Source organism: Lygodium microphyllum, chromosome 6 (genome assembly GCF_053477565.2).
Source record: "Lygodium microphyllum isolate KBCC chromosome 6, Lygodium_microphyllum_v1.1.10, whole genome shotgun sequence".
Classification (NCBI taxonomy): domain Eukaryota; kingdom Viridiplantae; phylum Streptophyta; class Polypodiopsida; order Schizaeales; family Lygodiaceae; genus Lygodium; species Lygodium microphyllum.
In genome coordinates, this window is record NC_141140.1 from 1,657,376 (window position 1) to 1,678,433 (window position 21,058).

General features: G+C 48.5%; 1 protein-coding gene across 1 annotated transcript in view; it reads left to right on the top strand.

The window, feature by feature from the left end:
• Positions 1–21,058, top strand: part of LOC148034230 (uncharacterized) — an 89,139-nt gene that overhangs the window by 25,681 nt on the left and 42,400 nt on the right. The window contains exons 6-7 of the mRNA XM_087680461.1: positions 10,118–10,327; positions 10,436–10,480. Coding sequence (XP_087536587.1) covers positions 10,118–10,327; positions 10,436–10,480 — 255 coding nt within the window. The remainder of the gene's footprint in view (positions 1–10,117; positions 10,328–10,435; positions 10,481–21,058) is intronic.

Sequence of the window (21,058 nt, forward strand, 5' to 3'; positions counted from 1 at the left end):
TCCCCTTACCATCTCTTAAGTTTTCCCAATATTTTTATGCAGTTTGAGCCATCAAAGGTAGAGATTTCAGTCAATCTCTGCTGTTAATCCTAATTTACAACAAAAAATAGGCTTTCGACAACCGCGTTGGGATGCATGCTCAAAACTGAGGGTCTAGGACTTGAATTGGAGCAGCTGAAAAATTGAGGAATTTCAGGGAGATTCAAGAGGTCATCTAGCCAATAGTAAATTTGGGGCTAGATTTGGCTTTCAAGGAGCAAGGTAAAGGCCAATCCCAAGCAAGCCAAGGGGCAAATTGGTTTGAAGGCTTGCTAGTCACTTTTTATAGCAAGGGGTACTTGGATTAGTGGAGGAGGTTAGAGGATCTTACTTGTGTTGTATGCATTTGCAATAAAAGATAAAGAAATACAGCAAGGGGTGCCAATTTTAGGGCCAATAGGGTGCTTAATGTCCAAGATTAAAGCATGTTAAATTAGGTTATTTACCATCCCTATACGAGAAGGAAGGTTGGTTTCATGGGCTATAGCACTACCATGAAGGGCTATCAGCTGTAACAATGACATGGAAGCTTCGAAAGGTGAGAAGGATCGAAGCTTGCACTCGAGAGCTGGCGGGAGAGCAAGAGCAAGAAAGAGAGAGACAAGAAATGGGAACTCCAACAGTCACAATGCGTGACCGGGCCTTCCTTTATTCAATCTGTCACTAAAAGAATAAAGAATAAAGTGACGATGACGAGCGTCCGTCACCTGCAGTGTGCAGTGGCGGTGACTGTCAGTGTAGTAATACACGGGAGGCTAGGCGGAGGCTTCTTTACCCCCAATAACCTCTCACTTAAAGGCGAATCTGCCCTAGTGAGGAGTGAAAAGAAAAATAGAAAAAAAGACAGTACAACATGTACACATGTACAAGAGGATGAGGAAAAACGTCATCTCATCCCACGCCCATCAACCTCCTGAGGAAGGCAAAGCGCTCTGTAGAGAGGCTTTTCCTGAGCAGATCTGCAGGATTCTGGTCAGTCGAGATCTTGACAAGATCGACATACTTGTCCTCAACGACCCCATGTATGAAGTGATATCTCATCTCAATGTGTTTCGTCTTTGCATGGAAGATCGGATTCTTGGCTAACTGAATAACACTCATAGAATGCGAATGCAGTGTAGGGGTAGCATCAATACCAAGGTCAGCAACCAAACGACCCAACCAAATGGCCTCTTTGCAAGCCTCAGTGGCTGCAACATACTCGGCCTCTGTAGTAGAAAGGGCCGTGAATTTCTGCACCCTGGACATCCAAGAAACAACATCTCCAGCATAGGTGAATACATAGCCGGAAGTCGACTTTCTACTATCTGCATGTCCTGCATAATCAGAGTCAGTGTACCCCGCGACTCCTGTATCCTAGCTGCCATAGCATATGCACATATGTGTAGTGCCCTTCAGGTACCTCATGATACCCTTTACGGCATCCCAATGCTTCTTGCCAGGTGTAGCCATATAGCGTGTCACAACACCAACTGCAAAGGCAATATCTGGACGAGTGGCGATCATGGCATACATAAGACTGCCCATTGTGGATGTATAGGGAATCTTGGCCATCTCGGCTCTCTGGTCATCTGTCTGCGGACAATCAGCCTATGTTACTTCACATAAGAAGGCAATGGACAGCCAATAGGCTTTACATCCTGCATGCGGAAGCGCTCAAGGACTTTATGAATGTACTCCCTCTGTGACAAGTAGAGGAGTCCTTGATGATTGTAGCATCTAATGCGCATACCAAGTATGTGAGAGGCCTTTCCCAGATCTTTCATCTCAAAGCTCTTTTTGAGCTGAGCCTTAAGAGCATCTAGCTCATCATGAGCTTTCCCTGCTATCAGCATATTATCCATATAGAGTACCAAAATCAATAAAGAACCATCACGGGCTTTCTTCGTGTAGAGATACAAATCCATAGCACTCTTGTTGTAGCCATGCGACTGCATAAAGGCATCAAACTTATGATACCACTCCCTAGGTGCCTGTTTCAAGCCATAAAGAATTTTCTTCAATTTGTACACTAGGTGCTCCCTGTCAGGTTCTGCAAAGCCCTTAGGCTGCTCCATATAAATCTCATCATGCAAGTCCCCATGTAAGAAAGCCGTCTTGACATCCATCCGGTATAAATCCAAGTCAAGCTGAGCAACCAAAGCTAAGACTAAGTGCAGGGTGGTCATCTTAACCATAGGAGAAAAGACCTCATCAAAGTCCACACCATGCTCCTGCTTAAAACCCTTTGCTACCAATCTAGCCTTGTATGTCGGTTGGGGTGTCCAGCGGTACTTTTCAGCTTGTACACCCACTTGCATGGCAAAGCCTTCTTGCTCTTAGGCAAGGAAACCAAATCCCAAGTCTCATTCTTATGCAGGGAGTATCTCAAACTGGATAGCCCTCTCCCAGGAGTGACTGCCACCCCTGCGCATAGCCTCATCATAAGTGAAAGGCTCTCTTGCATCTGTAACCAAGACATAATGTATCGAGGGTTGAAATCTATCAGGTGGACGTTTGTCTCTAGTAGACCGTCTCACGGCAGACTCTGCTGTCTGCACAACTGCCTGTCCAACACCCTGACCATGAGTATCTGTTGCAGCTGTAGGCTATCCAACTGGCTGTGCGGGAGCTCTCGGCTTCTCCTGAAATATGACCCTGCAGATCTCAACAACTCTCTCAGGCTGCCTATGCATCTTGTCTTCATGGAAGACTACATCATGACTGTGGATGACTTTCCACGCCTACGGATCCCAGAGACGGTAACCCATCTGCCTGCATCCCCATAACCAAGGAAAATGCATTTGACATTCTTGGGATCCAGCTTACTTCTCTTGTCCCTGGGCACATGGCAAAATGTCTCATATCCAAAGACACGGAGATGCGCATAAGAGGGAGGTTTTCCAGTCCATACCTCCTCGGCAACCTGGAAATCCAAACCGCTAGAAGGTGATCTGTTTATGATATGCATGACTGTACTAACTACCTCAGCCTAAAAGCTTTGTGGTAGGCCTGCGTGGCTAAGCATACTACGTAGATGCTCCTGGATGGTTCTATTCATTTGCTCAGCCAAACCATTCTGGGGGAGGGGTGTAGGGGGCGGTTAATTGACACTTAATACCCCTCTCATCACATTTTTTCACACTATCCATCTCCGAACACTACCACTTCTGTTGCAACGGCCACGAATGCCTTCATGTATAAGACTCTTTTTAACGGGTGAAATCTAACCACTTGGTCTCATTTCATGCAACAAGTGCTTCAATCTCAGGGTCCTTGGGACCTCGTCATTGGTCTAGAGCCTATGTCGGACCCTCGACTAGCTCACCTTGATTATATCCGTCAATGGAGAGCCCGCAATGCCACAACCAATGTTGAGCTGATGTAGGAATTGCTTCCTGAGTTTCACTCTCAATTGCAGCACTTCTCGCTCGTGTCAGAGCGTTGGAGTCACCTTCTCAACTGCTATGCGGCTCGTGATCGTACTCAGCGCATCGATCTCGACTTTGAGCTTCAAGAGTTCTCTGTTAAGGAAGGGGAGTGAAGTTGGCTGAATATAGGCAGTTACTTGCTCAGTTCGCTACTAGTGGCTCTCCAAAGTCAGATGACGATCAGGTCACATTCTTCTTGAATAAGTTGTCCGAAAAGTACTTCAATTTCATTCAACACATCATCTCTCAACCTCGATTGCCAACCTTCTACAAGTTTGAGTGCCAATTCTTGCGTTACGCAAGGCTACATGATTAAGTCCACAAGAAATCCTCATTACAGCCTTATTCAGAGCAAAGGGGGTTGGTTGCTTCTTCTTCGGAAGAGAAAACTAGTAGTGGCAAGAACTCGCCAGATGCGAAGGCAAGCCAATCAAAGGGTGACTCCTCTTCCTCATATGGAACCAAAGAATCTAGACCTATCTTGCAGCAATTGCCTAAGAAAAACAAGTTTTGTACACACTACCAGAGAGCAGGCCATGTGGATGAGGAGTGTCGCTCCAAGGCCCAAGGTCTTCCACCTAAAAAGCCTCAGCAGACTGCTGCAACTGCACAGTCCAAAGGGGCTACACCTTCCACTCCTGCTTCATCTGCTACTTCAGCACCTGTCGTTGCTGCTGGACATGTGGCTCGAGTATAGCCTCAGCAGCCTATCTCTTTCACTACCCTTGAGGGACTGGCTAATTGGTCTACAAGTTTCGATCCCATTGCACTTCATGCATGTATCTCACCTTCCTCCCCACCTCGTCAGGCGTTCCCTTGGCAGAGCCCTGTCACTAGACGTACCCGATGGTAGCCACTTTCTTAGACTATCATATCTTTAGGTCCTTTCGGATATCCTAGGTCAGTCTAGCATTCATTTTTCGCACTCTTAGAGTGGGTCCATAGGATTCATTGTCCTTAGCTTTTCCATTCTTTTGACTTCCGATGCATTTACTCACAGATTCATTGCATTTATTTCGAGTTAGATTTCCTTTCTGTTATGTTTTGCTTTGGAGCATCTCACCACTAACCTCTATTTTTGCAAATTCTCATCTCTTTTGTAGGGTTTTGTCTTTCAGTGTAGTGCTAACTTGTGTTGAGAAACCCTTAACCCTTCACCCGCAGTTTGTGTTTTTGCATTTCTATGTTTTGCGTTTAGGATTTGCAGCCCCAAAAATGGGCTCTATCCTAGATTGACGATTCCTATTTATAGGCCACTCTCTCATTCATTCCTTACGACTGATTCATTTAGTCTGTCACCTCTTCTCTCTAGCCTCTCCACTACCCTCACACCCCTTCAAGAGGACATTGCGGTTCGTGGTTGTCTTCATCATCTTCCTTGTGCTACGGCACCCTTGTTCCCTTGTATCACATTCACTCCATTCAGATCTTCATCATTCCATTCATCAGAGTTTCTTCTCTCTTCTTTTCTCCTCTCCATGTTTGCCGAGTTCACTCCGTGTTCCTCCCCACAAACCCTACTGTCTCACTAGTACGTCATCTTTTGACAACTTGTAGATTGCTTTGGTCCTACCTAGAAAAAAAGTTCCATGTAGTTCCATCCGCCTTTGTAGGGCTTGGTAGGCCACTGGGCAGCCGGCGTGCACCCTTTGTCCAATGTCTTGTCCTCTCTGGGGTGACTACTTGGATTCCCTTGGTAAGATAAGCATCGCCTCCGCAGTCTTGGTAGGCCATTGGGCAGCCGACGTACACCCCTTGTCCGATGCCTGGCTGCTTTGGGGTGGGACGCCTTGGGGTCAATAAACATCACAGTGGTTGGCCTAACCTTTCAGCTCAGTTTTGGGCCTGAGAGGGTTTGTTGAGCTAAAACTTGTTGATTAGCCTCCTAAACACCTCCAAAATACACTTAAAAATGCTCTTTTAGAGTAAAAACCCTAAAACGGGGAGTGGTTCGAGAGAGCTCAGTGGAAACCCTAATTTTTGGGCGCCCTTCCACATTTATAAATAGACAGGCTGCCCCCATTCAACCTTATTCTGTCTATGCAGGTTTCTCACCTAATGTGCAGATTTCAGCCATCAGCCTCCTCCCACGTGGCTGTCCAACCCTTGAGATTGCTGCCACTTCATTCGTGTTTGCTCTTGTTGTTGGCGCCTTCATCCATGCTGACGTCAGCTGCTGGCGATATCATCATCTGCTGCGATCTAATCATCTAGTCATCGCTGGCCATATCAGACACTGTTTCAGCCTACTGTTTACAACAGACTGTGCGCAGTTTCCAGCCTCTGATCGGCAGTACACTGCTGCGTTTACTAGTTTTCAGCCTCCAGACTGCTTCATTTTGGTGACCAGCATGCTGCCATTCACTATTTAGCACTCCTACACTCTGAGTGGTGGTCACAGACTTGGGATCTGTCTCGGGTGGACGTCACACTCCGACATTGCTGTGCCCTTGAGCAAGGACATTGTACACTCTTACATTCATTTACATGATTCATTCACTTCAGAGTTGTGTTCTCTCTCTCCCTTCTTCTGTTTGTGTTTGAGTTTTGAGTTTTGAGTTTTGCGTTTAGGGTTTGAGTTTTGCCCTCTGTGTCTGTGTTTGTCTCTTTGTGTTTCTGCCGTGGTTGTACACTGTGTGTCCTCAGTGCAAAACCTAGCAGTTTTCTTCACAGCTACTAGTGGGTAGGTATGCAGTAGGAGCAGGGCGTTTCAGATAGGCGGCTGCATTGGAGACAAGCAGTGTTGGTTGATTGATGATTGAACAGAGGGTAGCACTCTGACTAGCATCGCCTGTAGAAAACGGACAAGGGCAATTGTCGTGCTGTAGGCCGGGTGAGAACTTTGCTTGGTGTTGGTGAAGCTGCTCACAATGACAGAAGAGCTAGAGATGATGGCTCTAAGGTGAGCTGAGTTGAGGCTCAGCTCTGATACCAAATGCAAGAATAGGAAGAGATTGAAGCTCAACTGAGAGTGGAGTAGACAATGTAGAGTGTGAGAGCACGACACCCAATGCAATAATCTCAAGTGTAAGGTGCAAGTACAAAGTACAAACCTTGAACCTTAGGGTTGTAAGAGGGTGTTCACACCCTAAGTGTGTAAGACATGATAAGTGCCTAAAACGGTGTAATATAGGTACATAAAATAAAAGTAATAAATCTGGGGGAAAGAACTTTTTGTATGGAGAGTAAAAAATGCCCCAATGTCCTACTGAAGATCACCAGCACTCCTCTGTGAGCATAGGTGTGAGTTGAACTCAACAGATGCTAATTGTAGACGTCTTCAGTTGTTATGCATGGCCTTATTTTGTGGTACAAGAGTGAGGCGTACTCTCGATCCTGTGTGACTGGAGGGTGTTTGTGGAGATGTAGACTACTTCCAATGTTGGTGGCGTACAAGCAGATCATGGTGGCGAGTTTACTTCTCACCTCTTTTCTAAGTCTTGCAAGGATCACGGCATTCAGGCAGAGTATTCTCATTCGAACTTTCCTGCTAGTCCCTTGGATTGAAAGCCATCTCTTGGAGTAGCATCAATCAGTCTATTGTGGCCCTTTCTTCTACAGAGGTTGAGGATTGTGCCTTACGTTTGACTACTATGGAGGGAGTTTGGCTCTGTCATATCTTGGCAGAAATTGGCTTTCCATAGACAGGACCTACAAAGGTATGCATGGACAAGCAAAGTCCTCTAGCTTTGGCAAAGAATGTGGTGTTTCATGCTTGCACAAAGCACATTGCGGTTTAGTATCACTATGTTTGAGAGGAGATCGTGGATTTCGAGCTGGTGGTGGCCTATTGTTGAGAAAGCCGTTCGCGCCAAGGCTTCTATGCTTCATCACATGAGGTTGTTGGGTCTTTAGACACTCCCAAGATTTGAGAGGGGGTGTTAGCCTGCCTATCTTAGTCGTGTTAGGCTGTCATCTCCTAGTTGTGAGCTCTTGTCAAAGTCTGATAGAGACATGGGAGATTTGGGAGTTTCAGGTGTATTTCTTGTCTTTTCTTGGTGTTTGCACATATAAGTGTGCGTTTCCTAGGCTGTCTAGGTTTGTGACAATGTTTGCTATTTTCTGTGCCACATGTGTGGGCTGCCATGTCAGCAGGCTGCACATTTATTGCAGTTGGACTGCACAGAAGCAGTTGGCTGCTATTTATTGCCTCTGCCAAGAGCAATCGGCCAGATTTAGGGCATATTTTTGTAGTCGGTCAGTTTTGGTGGGAGTTGGCTCTATATAGCAGCCCTTCCTCAGTTGGTAGATCACTTGTCTTTTGCAGGCTTTGCACTCTCTATCTTCGATACTCTCCAACTTTGTTGTTGCCATCATTGTCGCAGCCTGATCTGGTGCCCTCATTGATGCTTAGAGCTGCGTGCAAGGATTGATCAGTTCTCTTGATTGTATCCAACGTTCTTCATTGTATTCACTGTAGTCTTTTTTCCTTCCTTTTCTTGCTCTCTATGTGTGTGTGTGTGTGTGTTACTTCTTCCATTTGTAGTCTCATAGGGGGACTATGTCTACTAACTGCAGAAGGCCCTCTATGGTTCGAAGCAAGCTCCTAGGGCTTGGTAATAGAGGATTGATCGATGCTTCTTGGATATTGGCTTTCATTGATCGGATCATGATCTGAACCTTTATTCCAAGGTTGTGGAGGATAGGTGCGTCTTGGTGATTTTGTCTGTGCAACACACAAGACGTTGATCAGACTCCTAAGATATTGAGATAGGAGTTCGACATGAGGGATCTTGGGATTCTCCACTTCTTGCTTGGATTGGAGATCTATGGCATTTTTTTTTCCCAACACAAGTACGTCTCTGAGTTGCATTCGGAGTTTGGTATGGTTGAGTGCCAGCCTATTTTATGCCCCATGGATCTTGAGTCCAAGTTATTGGCAGCATGAGCTCCCTTACCATATGCTACCCGCTTTAGGTGCCTTGTTACCAGATTACTTGCCCGGATATTTCTTTTGTGGTGGCTTTGTTGTCTTCTCCTACATAGGATCATTTGAGTGTAGCTTTACGTGTTCTTCGTTAGTTACAGGGGACTCGATTCTATGAGATCATGTATGGGGGGTTGCTCTTTTCAGATGGAGTGATTTTGATTCCTCAGGTGATGTGGATTTGTGATTGTCCACTACAAGTTACGCTTTCTCCCTTGGATTGAGAGCCCTCTCTTGGATCGACAAGAAGCAACCTACTGTGGCCCTTTCTTCTAGAGAGGTTGAGTGTTGTGCACTTTGTTCTACAACTACGGAGGCTGTTTAGGTCCGTCATCTTTTGGCAGAGACTGGCTTTTCACAGACAAGACCTACCGAGCTGTGCATGCACAACCAAAGTGCCCTTGTCTTGGTGGGGAAACTTGGTGTTTCATGCTTGCACAAAGTACATTGAGATTTGGTACCACTATGTTGGAGAGCAGATTATGGATTCCGAGTTGGCACTGGCCTATTGTCCCATGGAGACAATGCTTTGTCACATGAGATTGTTGGGTCTTTGGATACTCCAAGGATCTGAGAGGGGTGGTTAGCTTGCCTATTTGTTAGCCATGTCAGTCTATCATCTCTTGGTTGTGAGCTCTAGCTAGAGGTTGACAAAGACATGAGAGCCTTAATATTTTAGTGTGCATTTGTTGTGTTTTAGGCACATTTATTGTGCATTTTCTCAGATTGTTAGCTAGTTTACACCCTTTGCCAGTGTCTGTCTGCTGTACAACTGCCCATGATGTAGTGTCATCATTTTCCCCATATTACTCTGCAGTCGGACTGCATTTATTGCAGTTACAGGTATTATTGCAGCAGGTTGGCCATATTTTTGGCCTATTTTCAGTAGTCGGCCAGATTTGGTGGTTTTCTACTATTTTAAGCCACATCATTTATCTTTTCTTTCTCTTGAAAAGGCCCATGCACCTCATGCTTAACTTAAAAAACAAGTGCCCATTTCTGTTCATTGTCTTGAGCCTTGCCCTTTCTGAAGGCAAGAACACTATTCCCACATGCATCACATTGTACCTTGAAAGCCTTTCGAAGATTAGGTGAAATCAAAGTTGGATCTTAAGTTAGCTTGTCTTTAATTGATTTAATAATGCAATCTTTTTTTCAGCGCATGTAATAGGCACTCAGTTCTTTTGTAAAGCATGAAGGGGAGATAATATCTACAAAATGGTGGATGAACCTTGTATACTAATCCAAGGAAACTACGAAAGTCATGCAAAATCTGAAAATTTGGCCAACTAAGAATGTTCTTCACCATTGTATCAATGTCATGATGTCCTAGATATGCTAATGCATGACTTAGAATGATTGCTTGTAACATCAACTATGCTATAGGTAACCGCTGCACCAGAAACCCTTGGCAACTATGTATGCTAGTAGGCAGGTTCAATGCTTGACATTGAAAGCACATAGATAAATCTTAATGTAAGGTACAAACAGGCTTGTAATTGAGACCGTGGAGTAGGAAACAGGAATTGAGAAGCATGGTTATTGAGGTCCTTGCGATTGTCACAATGTCTAAATAGTACAAAAGTTTTGTAAGGAAACAGCTAAGTGACAGTCTGTTTTGTAAAGGACTATCTTCGGTGTTTTTTAGTTTTTAGAGCCATAGAAAATTGGTGGTGGAACCGATGTTTAATTGGTGGTTAAATGCATTACTAATTCCTCTGGTTCTTTCCCATCAAAACAGGATAGGCATCATCTCCAGATGCAGCTGCAACAGCACCAAGCCCTGCATCAGCAACTTCAGACTAGCACCATGCAGCAGGGGCAACAGTTGCAACAAACTCTGGGACAAAATCAATTGGCTCAAGCTGGACAAGCGAAACCACACCTGGGGCAAATAGGCTCCAATCCAGCCAGCACTTTATTTGGGAATGCACAACTTCCAACTAATGTGGTGATTTTCTGAAGATACACAGAGAACATATTACATGTTTCCATGAATACTGTGGAGACATGAAAACTGAACGATATTCACTGATTTCAATAAATGTATTTGTTACAGATGGCGAATCTGCCTCAATCAACTGTGCTACATCAAAGATTGCATGTGAGTTTCTAGATTTGGGTACTATTTTCAAGAACTTGAGTCAATCCAAGTAAAGCTACATGAAATGACTACCCTTACATATGTACTTGAACTGGCTTATGGTAACTATGTCTTAGTCATCTATGATTTATCTTTGGTTTGTCTGAATGAAACTGGTTTCAGTGATGAACTTAATTCAAAAGTAATGGGAAAAGCAAAGAGGCTGATGCTCTTGAAGTTCTAGTTTGAAAAAGGAGTATATGAACTGCTGAAGCCAAGCCAAACCAAAAAGATATGGTTGGTCATGGAAGCCTAGCTTGCTGTCCCTTTGAGTAAACACTGCTATATGCCTTCCCCTTTCCGTGTGGTCTTCGTGTCCTGCAGCCATTCAGCCCTGTAGCCCTTTTGTCCTTCCCGCACTCTTTGTAAATTGTAGTATCTTCCCCCTTGCCTCCCTGAACGTCATTCTTGTGAGAAACTGTGGAGCAACAGAAGCAAAAAGGTAGAGCTGATAGAACTGTTGTAAACAGAAAGAACTGAACAAAAGAACAAGAACACATGAACTCAAAGAGATGAACTCAGAAAACGGAATCCATATACCAGAGCACAAGAGTATGTACAAAACCATGGGCTGTGGGCAACCTGCAGAGTGCTCCCAGTCTCCCTCTCTCCAACAGGATGCAATGTCCTTGTATCAGATACTAAGAAAGCTAAGTACAGGCCCCAGGGGCTGCCTTGAATAGACTGTGTAAATGGCCAGCATTAAAAGTGGTCAGAAATAGAGGTGCCAGCATTAGATGCAGTGCCATAGAAATGAAATCCACTTTCTTTGCCTATGAGATTTAACACCCAATATATGCACATTGCTAACAAATATTACCATCTTCTACTCCCGTCCCACCTCTTACTTATTCTTCTCATCCTCTTGCTCCTTGGCCCTATTTGCTCCCATGTCTTACCTCTTACTCAAACCTATCTTTCACCTAGCATTTGGAAAGCTCCCGTCCCGTCACAACGCACTGCTGCCCCCCGCCCCGACTGTTCATGCCAGCCCGTTTGCTTCCCCCCCCCCCCCCCCCCCGTTGCGCCCCGTTTGATGGGCGTTTGACGTGCCACCTGTCAGAGTGCAGCGGTGCGGAAGCGTAGGAATGAGAGAGAGAGAACGCAGAGAGAGAGAAGAGAGAGAAAGAGACAGTGGAAGATGAAGATCTGCTGTATAAAGTGTGCTGTATACAAAGATATGCAGATATATACACGGGCGCAGTGTGTTGGACTGCGTGTTTCCACCTCGACGATGCAACCTGCTGTTCACCTCGAAGTCCGCTGCAGCCTGCACGATCTCTTGTCCGAAATCTGCGAACAGAGACGGAATCTGCACGAGCCTCCAGCCTGTAAACTGCGAGTAAAAGAATGTAGGAGACTGCTGGAAATCACGGCTATAAATAGCCAAGAACTGGGCGCCAAATAACTGCCTATCGGCTGCAGCCGACTGTACTGTACCAGGTCGGACTGCCACGTGGCAGTCCGACTGTACAGCCTGGCTACAGTCCGACCAGGCGACTAATCTCTAACATCCCCTCTCAGAGCTTGGGCGGGGCAAAAGCCCGAGGGATCTGGCATGTCTCCAAAGTAGAGCATGGGGAAGCGCCTTCGTAAACAAATCTGCAAGATTGTTCTCCGTCTTGTAGTACTCCACGGTGATGGTCTCATCCAGAAGCTTCTCTCTGATGAAGTGGTACTGGATCTCTATGTGCTTCGTCCGGGCATGAAAAACAGGATTCCGTGCCAAGGCAATGCAACTCTCATTGTCGCATTGCAGCAAAGTAGGACGAGTCTGGGGGCAGCCAAGCTCCTCCAACAATCTCCGAAGCCACACAGCCTCACATGTGGTGGAAGACGTGGCCCGATACTCCGCCTCAGTAGACAAAAGGGCTACCGTGGGCTGCTTCTTGCTACTCCATGAGATAACACCTGCATCCAAAGTAAAACAGTAACCTGTAGTAGACCGCCTGTGGTCCACATCACCGTCCCAATCCGAGTCGCTTCAACCTGCAAAAACAAGATCTGAACCACCTGTGCCTGCTGGATAATGAATCCCTAAATCAGACGTCCCTCTCAAATACTGAAGTATCCTCTGGTCTGCCTGCCAATGCACCGTCTGAGGTTCACTCATAAACCCCGCCAAGAGCCCAATAGCAAAACAAAGATCAACACGAGTGTTGAGGAGCCAAATCAATGATCCAATCAACTGACGATAGCGGGAAGCATCCGCCATGGGAGAAGCTGAATGGGAAGTGGCCTTCCAGTTCAGATCCATAGGAGTAGAAATGGTCCGATAATCCTCCATCGCAAAAGAAACCAAGAGTTCCTGTACATATCTTTGCTGAGAGATGACGATCCCCCTCTGAGACTGATAAATCTCATGGCCCAAGAAGAAATGGAGTAGACCCAAATCCGTCATCTCGAACGTCCAATGTAAAGCTGCCTTCGTCTCTTGGACCTTCTGTGCATGATCACCTGTGACAATCAAATCATCAACATACAACACAAAAAGCACACAACCAGCCTCGGAAGTGTGTACATAAAGCTGCGGATCGGCCTTGGAACACCGATATCCCAACTGTGACTGAAGGAACGAGTCAATCTTCTCGTTCCATGCACGCGGAGTCTGCTTGAGGCCATACAAGGCCTTCTTCAACCTGTAGACTTTCCCATCTGAAGATCCATAGCCAGGAGGCTGCTCTACATAGATCTCCTCCTTCAAATCACCATTGAGGAAGGCCGACTTCACATCCAACTGGTAGACAAGCCATCTCCTATGGCCAGCCAAGGCAAGAACAACTCGAATAGTCGCCATACGAGCAGTGGGGGCAAAAGTGTCATGACAATCAATCCCTAGGCGCTGTGCAAAACCTTTAGCAACAAGGCGAGCCTTGTGCTTGTCCAAAGAACCATCACTAAGGTACTTGGTCTTGAAGACCCATTTGACGCCAATCACGTTCTTATTCGGGGGGCGTGGCACGAGTGACCAAGTGCCATTCCTCTCAATAGCCTCCAACTTGGCTTTCATAGCTTTCTTCCATGGTGCAGACTGTAAAGCCTCCTTCACGGAGGTTGGATCTCGATCTTGCATAACACGGGTCATCAAACAATAGTTAGAGCAAACAAGCTCCGCAGAATGTGCCTGGTGCCTTCGTGACCACCGCAGGCCATCGTGCGGTTTCCACTCCTTAGGAACCCCCTCGATCCCTAAATCACGGAGTGTGTCACGGGCCCAACGAGGAGGAGGCCGGACCTCTGCTTGTCTCTCTCCATCAGCTAAAGACTCCGGGATATCCACCGGTGGTAACTCCTCGGGGGTGACCAGTGGAACAGTAGACTCTGTATCAGAAACAGAATCAGAATCAAAATGCACGGGCTCCAAAGGAACTGTCGCGGGAGCCCAACTCTCCCCTGGATCTCCAAGAACGGGATGCTCCTCACCCGCTGCTATGGCCGGAACCTCTACGAACCGCACATCTCGACTGGTGTACACATCCCGCTTGACGGGATCATACAAATGATAGCCTTGGGAGGACTGAGAGCTGTAGCCAACAAACACTTGTCTTCGGGAAGCTGCTTCAAATTTATCACGATGAGTCTTGGGAATGTGAACATAGGTATCACACCGAAAGACCCTAAAATAAGAAACATCGGGCTTAGTCCCAAAGTAGGCCTCAAAAGGTGTGATCCTATCAACGGCCGAAGTGGGGGATCGGTTAAGGATGTGGACTGTAGTAGCCAGAGCCTTGGCCCACAGAAACTGAGGTGTCTGTCGGTGCTCCATCATGGTGCACGCCATCTCGATCACACTTCGGTTCTTCCGTTCGAGAATGCCATTTTCTTGAGGAGTGTTGGTATTAGCAAACTCCTGGTGAATACCTTTATGTGCACAAAAACGAGCAAACTCATTAGAAACAAATTCACTACCCTTGTCGGATCGCAAGGTCTTCAATCTCCGGCCTGATTGGTTCTCCTCAAAGAGAAGCCAATCCTTGAAGTGGGAGAAAGCTTCTGACTTCAATGCCAAGAAATAGGCGCATGTCATCCTGCTATAGTTATCTACAATCAACATGAAGTACGAGCTCCCTTGCAAGGACTCATTCCTCATAGGGCCACAAGGATCTGTAGATACAAGCTCCATCGGTGAAGTAGACCGCCACGAAGCTTTGTTGGGAATCACATCCCTATGCTGTTTCCCACCAATGCAGGAGACGCATGGCTGCTGGCTCACCACTATGTCTGGCAACCCTCGAACAAGCTATCCATGTGACGCCCTCCGAAGATAATCATAGTTGAGTTGACCAAACTGAGCATGCCATAGCTTTGACTGTGTCTGAGAGGTAAGAAGAAGAGTAGGGAGGGCGGTAGAAGATGTCAATTTGTAGATGCCATTCTCCTCATATCCTGATGAGAGAACCTTCCGTGACCCACGATCAAGGACTCGCACCGAATCACTGTCAAACTCCACCAAAAGTCCAAGTGAACAAATCTTATGAACCGAAAGTAGATGATACCCTAAACCTGGCACATGTAAGGCCTCTGAGGTATGGGTACCAGCACGTCCATCTGGAATAAGCTGCATCTCACCCCGTCCTGCAATAGACACCGAAGAGCTATCTCCAATGAGAATTTGCCCACGCGAAGGTCGCAACTGGATAACACCAACTGATGAAGGAGTCATGTGCCGGGAGACACCACTGTCAACGATCCACTCTCGAGCTTGGGGAGCTGTCATCGCAACATCAGAAGCATTCGGTGTAGAGTCCTCAATGACAGCTAGATGAAGAAACGCAGCTGATGAGGGTGTAGCCACCGCTCCAGAATCCTTCGTGTCCTTCTTGTTGGTGTCCTTCTTGTCTTTGTCAGGGCAATCCTTCTTCCAATGGCCGGTCTTACCACAAATATGGCATGTGGGTTCTTTGTCCTTGTCCTTGTCCTTCTTTGACTTGTTATCCCCCTTCTTCTTCTTTTGGTCCTTCCCCTTCTTCTGAGAGACTTGACCTGTCAGTGCCTCCGACTTGGAAGCATTCTGTCCCTTCAGTTGTTCCTCTTGGTCCAAGACCATAGGAACCAACTCTTCCCACCGAAGAGTGGACTCTCGCCCCGAAGCAATGAGGGCGGAGTAGAAAGCAGTGAATCGTGGCGGCAACTGGGACAAGAGTGTGATCGCCATGTCTTCGGAGGAAATCGGCTTCCCTGCATTCTGAACCTGCATCTGAAGCTGTCTAAGCTTGTTGATGTGCTCCCGCAACGAAGAAGACTTGTTCATGGACAAGGTCCGCATCTGCACCTCCAAAGAAACCCGCTTCATAAGGGTCATTCGGTTATACATGTGATCAAGCTCCAGCCATATCTCCCGAGCCACCGTCAGGTTCTCGATGTGGGCTATCACGGCTATTGTACAAGACAGAAAAAGAAAGGAACGAATCTTGGCATTCAGTTTGTCCCAGTGAGGCTGTGCCTTGGCCAACTCCGCACGAGCATCGGAAGAGAGTTTGGACTCATCTCTCACCGAGGGCCGGTCGATCTCCTCCTGTACAAGCTCCGCCAAATCGTAGGACTCAAGGATGGCCAATATCATCACGCACCAAATGCGGTAATTGTCGCCATCGAGCTTCTGATTTGCGGGAAGAGCCGGTAAGACAGGCACCTTTTGGTCCATGATCGTCTGGAACTCCAAGTCAATCTCTGTAGATATCTTCACCTGTAATGCCTTTACAAACGCAAAAGCAGCTTCCTCTGACTGTGAAAACGCAGCCTGCTAGGGCTCTTCCGCGTCCCGGAACTTCTTCACCCGCCGGAGGCGATGAAAAAGCAAAATCTGCACTTGAAAGCTGAAAACTCAAACTTGCTCCTCGTCAAATAGCAGAAAACAGCAGCAAATCCACCACCTCGACTCCTTTCCCACGCGCGCTCGCTTCAGCCTTGTTCCGAGGCGCAGTCCTCTTGCCTGCCCTCAAATGCTGAAAACGCAGCCTTGTGTCGCGATGGAAAGTCCTCTTCATGTTGGTTCTGCACTCAGTCAGCCCTTCAATAGTGCTCTGATACCATGTCAGAGTGCAGCGGTGCGGAAGCGAAGGACTGAGAGAGAGAGAACGCAAAGAGAGAGAAGTGAGAGAAAGAGACAGTGGAAGATGAAGATCTGCTGTATAAAGTGTGCTGTATACAAAGATATGCAGATATATACACAGGCGCAGTGCGTTGGACTGCGTGTCTCCACCTCGACGATACAACCTGCTGTTCATCTCGAAGTCCGTTGCAGTCTGCACGATCTCCTGTCTGAAATCTGCGAACAGAGACGGAATTTTGGTGAGCCTCCAGCTTGTAAACTGCGAGCAGAAGAATGTAGGAGACTGCTGGAAATCACGGCTATAAATAGTCAAGAACTGGGCGCCAAATAACTGCCTGTCGGCTGCATTAAATGCAGCTGACTGTACTGTACCAGGTCGGACTACCACGTGGCAGTCCGACTGTACAGCCTGGCTACAGTCCGACCAGGCGACTGATCTCTAACACCACCCCTGACTGCTTGCCCCCGCTCCGACAGCTCGCGCCTGCCTCGTCTGGCCGACCCTGACAGCTCGCCCTTGGCCCGACAGCTCGTGCCCGCTCGTCCTCCTGGGACACACCGCTCCCCCGCTATGTTGCTATCCCTCCCCCCTGGCGCACTACCTTTCCCCTGCAATCTCGACTCTGTCCGGGGTGGACGTACCACCCCTCCGTGTGGTACCCGTCGTAACCCGACATCCGTGGCGTCCAACACCTCCCCCACTGCCAAAACAAAAAACCAAATCCCTCCCCCCCCCCCCCCCCCCCCCCAACAAAAAAAAAAACCCTCCAGTTGCTCCCTCCATCCGCAGTAACTTTTCCCCTCGGGAAGCACCGCAACGTGACTGGTAGCTTTTCAGAAGAGATGCACAATGGAAACCTCTGGTCAGATGCCGGCGCACTCATCGAGTGCCCCCCAGTCAAACACTTTGCGTGTCGTTCTCTTTGACGAGTAGCTCTTAAGCGTCCGGGCTAAAGAGTTGGAGCTAAAGCCTAAAGGAAACAACGATTTATGGTCAGGTAGTAGGACATTCCCTAGCCAGGGCCCAGCTTCAGGATTGTCTTCACTCCACGCTGTGCATCGGCACAGTGCAAATCGTGGAGGCGGTTCCAATGAGCCAAGGAATCTTCACGGTTCGGCTCAGCTCGGTAGATGTAGCTCGTGAGTTACTTGCCAGCTCACCAATGCATCCATGAAGGGGGTCATATACATGGTCCCTTGGTACAGTGGCTTCATTGTGGAGGCATTTGCACTTCACAATAGGTTTCTTTGGCACCCTGTCACCCTTCTCTTTCTCGGCCTGGCGATAGAGTATCGCGAGTTGGTGGAAGGCTTTGGACGCCTCTTCGGCACGGTCCTTCCCGCGTCTTTCGCGGACGCAGTGACAGCGGCAAGAGTCCCAAAGGTACGGGTGGCAGTGAAAGAGGTTAAGAATATCTCACAGTTCCTAGAGATTGAGGCAGGCGGACACTCCTTTAGGCAACAGGTCATTGTGACTGGGCAGCCAGGGCAGTGCTTGCGTTGCCATGACTTTGGGCACCAGGTAGCAGAGTGCACGCGTTTTGGTGCTAGGGTGGCTCCGCTGACAAGCACACAAGTGGATGTGGATGGCTTCACACGAGTACAAAGATGACAGAGAGGGAGACGGCAGGGGGGAGCGACGTAGAGAGCAGGTGGGCAAGTGATGCCTCCTCGGCAGAGCACTCCACAGCCCCCCCTGCCCGTCCCACCCGGCACGACTGCAACTCCCCACATCCACCACTCGCACACATCCCACATCCACCCCCCTTCACATCCCATGTCCCTCCACACACCACACCACACACCCCTCCCCTCTTACTGACCCTACGCCACAACCTCCCCCTTTCCGGGGCCACCAGTCCCCCCCCCACACCCGCCATGTATCCCTGTCCATCCCACCATCCCTCGATCCTCTTCCCCTCCACCACCTCCCCTATGGAGCACCCCCCTTGATCCGCACCCGGTTCAGGTAGTCTCCCCCAGACCCACCCCCCATCCTCCCATAGGAGGTGATGAGGCACACACATCTACTTCCTTTTCGCACCAGCAGTCCTCCCCCTCCCATACAACCACCAACTCATTCGCCCTTGCCGCCCATTACACCTTCTCGAGATAGGCAGAGTTGTTGCCACAGGAGTTCTGCCGCAGTGGTCCATGATCCTACTTGAGAGTTGCGGAGCGGGGAGAGTTTCCACTACCTCTAGAGGTGGGGATCTTCGTGGTTCGTAAGTCAAGGAGAGGCAAGGTCCATCTACTAGCACCACCGGATGGACCAAACTACACCTTTTTTCTTCAGTCCTCTCACTCAGGGGAGTGGATGACTACACAGATAGAGGAGGAGTTGAAGAGTCAAGTGGCGGATCACATCTCCTAGTGGATGGGAGATGAAGGATTAGCATTGTTTGCAATGTAGTGGCTTGGGTGCATGATGGACATTAACTGGTGGGCTGGTGTCGAGGTCCCACACTTGAGTATTATCTTTTGAGCCCCTCCACGACAGAGAGCTCCGAGAGACGTGGTCGAGTGGCCCGTTTCTACCAGTGTACCGAGTCATGACTCTCAGCATGGCTGATAGATGCATTGATAGTACCACCTGGCGCATCTATTACCCCTATGCTCCGGCCGAGGGCCACCATGGGAGATTGGAGTTCTCTTTCCAGACAGGCGGAAAGCGTACTTGCATGCCTCACAATTTCTCCTTCTCATTAGCAGTCTCCATACTGAACACATGCCTGTTCGGTCAGTCATAAGTTTTCCCATGAGTTTACACCTACCATCTTGGAATGTGAATAACCTCCACTACAGTGGGACACGTGGTTCCAGGAAGTTGATTGTTTGGTAAGAGCTGCAGCCTGCCTTGGCGGGAGGGATCGACATCTTGCTTCTGCAAGAGCACAAGCGCATCCCCACCCAGGCCTAGCGGGTAGCGAAGGTGCTTTCGGGCAGCTCGCACACTTACTGGGAGCATGCCATAGGTGCCCACGGTAGGAGTGGAGGCGTATGCACCTCTAGTGGCCCGAGTCTCACTGCCTGTGTATGAGACCACGGGGCGATAGTGGTAGGGAGTGTTCTATGTATCAGATTGGATATTGGGGACTCGTGCGTTGGAGTTCTCAATGTCTATGCCCCTACGGAGGTTAGGGCTCGTAGCAGGTTCTGGGTGGAGATCGCGAATGACTCCTGGATCGTTGGAGGAGACTTCAACAACCTGGAGGTTTTGGAGGACCAACAGGGTAGAGGCAGAAACTACCAGGGCATTGCTGGGGAGGAGTAGGTGGCATGGGAGGTTTTTATGTTGGTAGTCGGAGCACGCGATGCCTGGAGAGACCCTGCCTTCCATAGGAGGGAGAGGTCCTTGGACTTCTCTTGGGGATACAGGTGGCTAGGTGGAGTTCTGCTGAAGCAGTTGGATAGGTTTTATGTGGGAGAGTGGGAAGGCTCTCGTGGAGGCCAGACTGAGCAATTGGCAAGCACCACGTTGTCTGATCATTGCCGGGTTCTCCTGACACTTGAACCCCCAGCATCCGCCCTAGACACATGATCTTGTCGGATCCTTGACTCGATCTATAGGAGGGAGGAGGTGACGAGATAGATAGAGCAGATTTGGACTAGAGAGTGGGGCAGGAGGGACTGGATAGTAGAGGAGGTTGCAGAGGTCCTAGCAGAGTCGAGCAGAATTTGCCAAGAGGCAGCCATACAGGCCATGTAGCAGAGCTGGGAGGAGAAGAGAGCACTCCGGCGGGACTTGGCAGCCACGCAAAGATTATTATAAGAGGCACTAGGGGATCCCACCCTCCATGCACAGGAGATTCGCGCGAGAGCAGCCATTGCTGGCGTGGAGGACAGACGCTCGGAGTTTTGTTTTTGAACCTCAGGAGCCTTCTGGGCACGGAAGGGGGACACGATGTGCAGGGAGTTCTTCCAGGTGCACTGGTCTTGCATTGCAGGGAGAGCAGATACGTAGCCTTCGGGATTAGTATGGGAGGACTTGTTCTAGCCCAGATGAGGTGATGGAGATTGCCACCGACTATTACACACGCCTTTTCCAGCAGGAGACAGCTTCAGCTAGAGGACAGAGATGTAGACAGCAGGTATGGGATCACACCCCGTCCCTTGTCACAGAGGAGATGGGTCGCTCCCTCTTAGCCTCCTTCACAGAGAAGGAACTAGAGGAGGCCTTCCATACACGGGATGGGCAGAAATGCCCGGGGGAGGATGGCCTCTCCAAGGCCTTCTTCACTACCTACTAGGAAATGATGAAGGACCCCCTACTGATGGCCTTCTAGGAGATTTTCACTTTAGGACAGATGCCAGGGAGTCTCTTGGCAGGCCTTATCAGTCTTCTTCCCAAAGGGGGAGACCGGTTGGAGCTTTCCCAATGGAGATCCATCATCTTATTGTCAGTGGCCTATAAGACACTGGCAAAGATGATTGGTAGGGGACTATGCCCTGTGCTTCCAGATATCATCCATGACACACAGACAGGC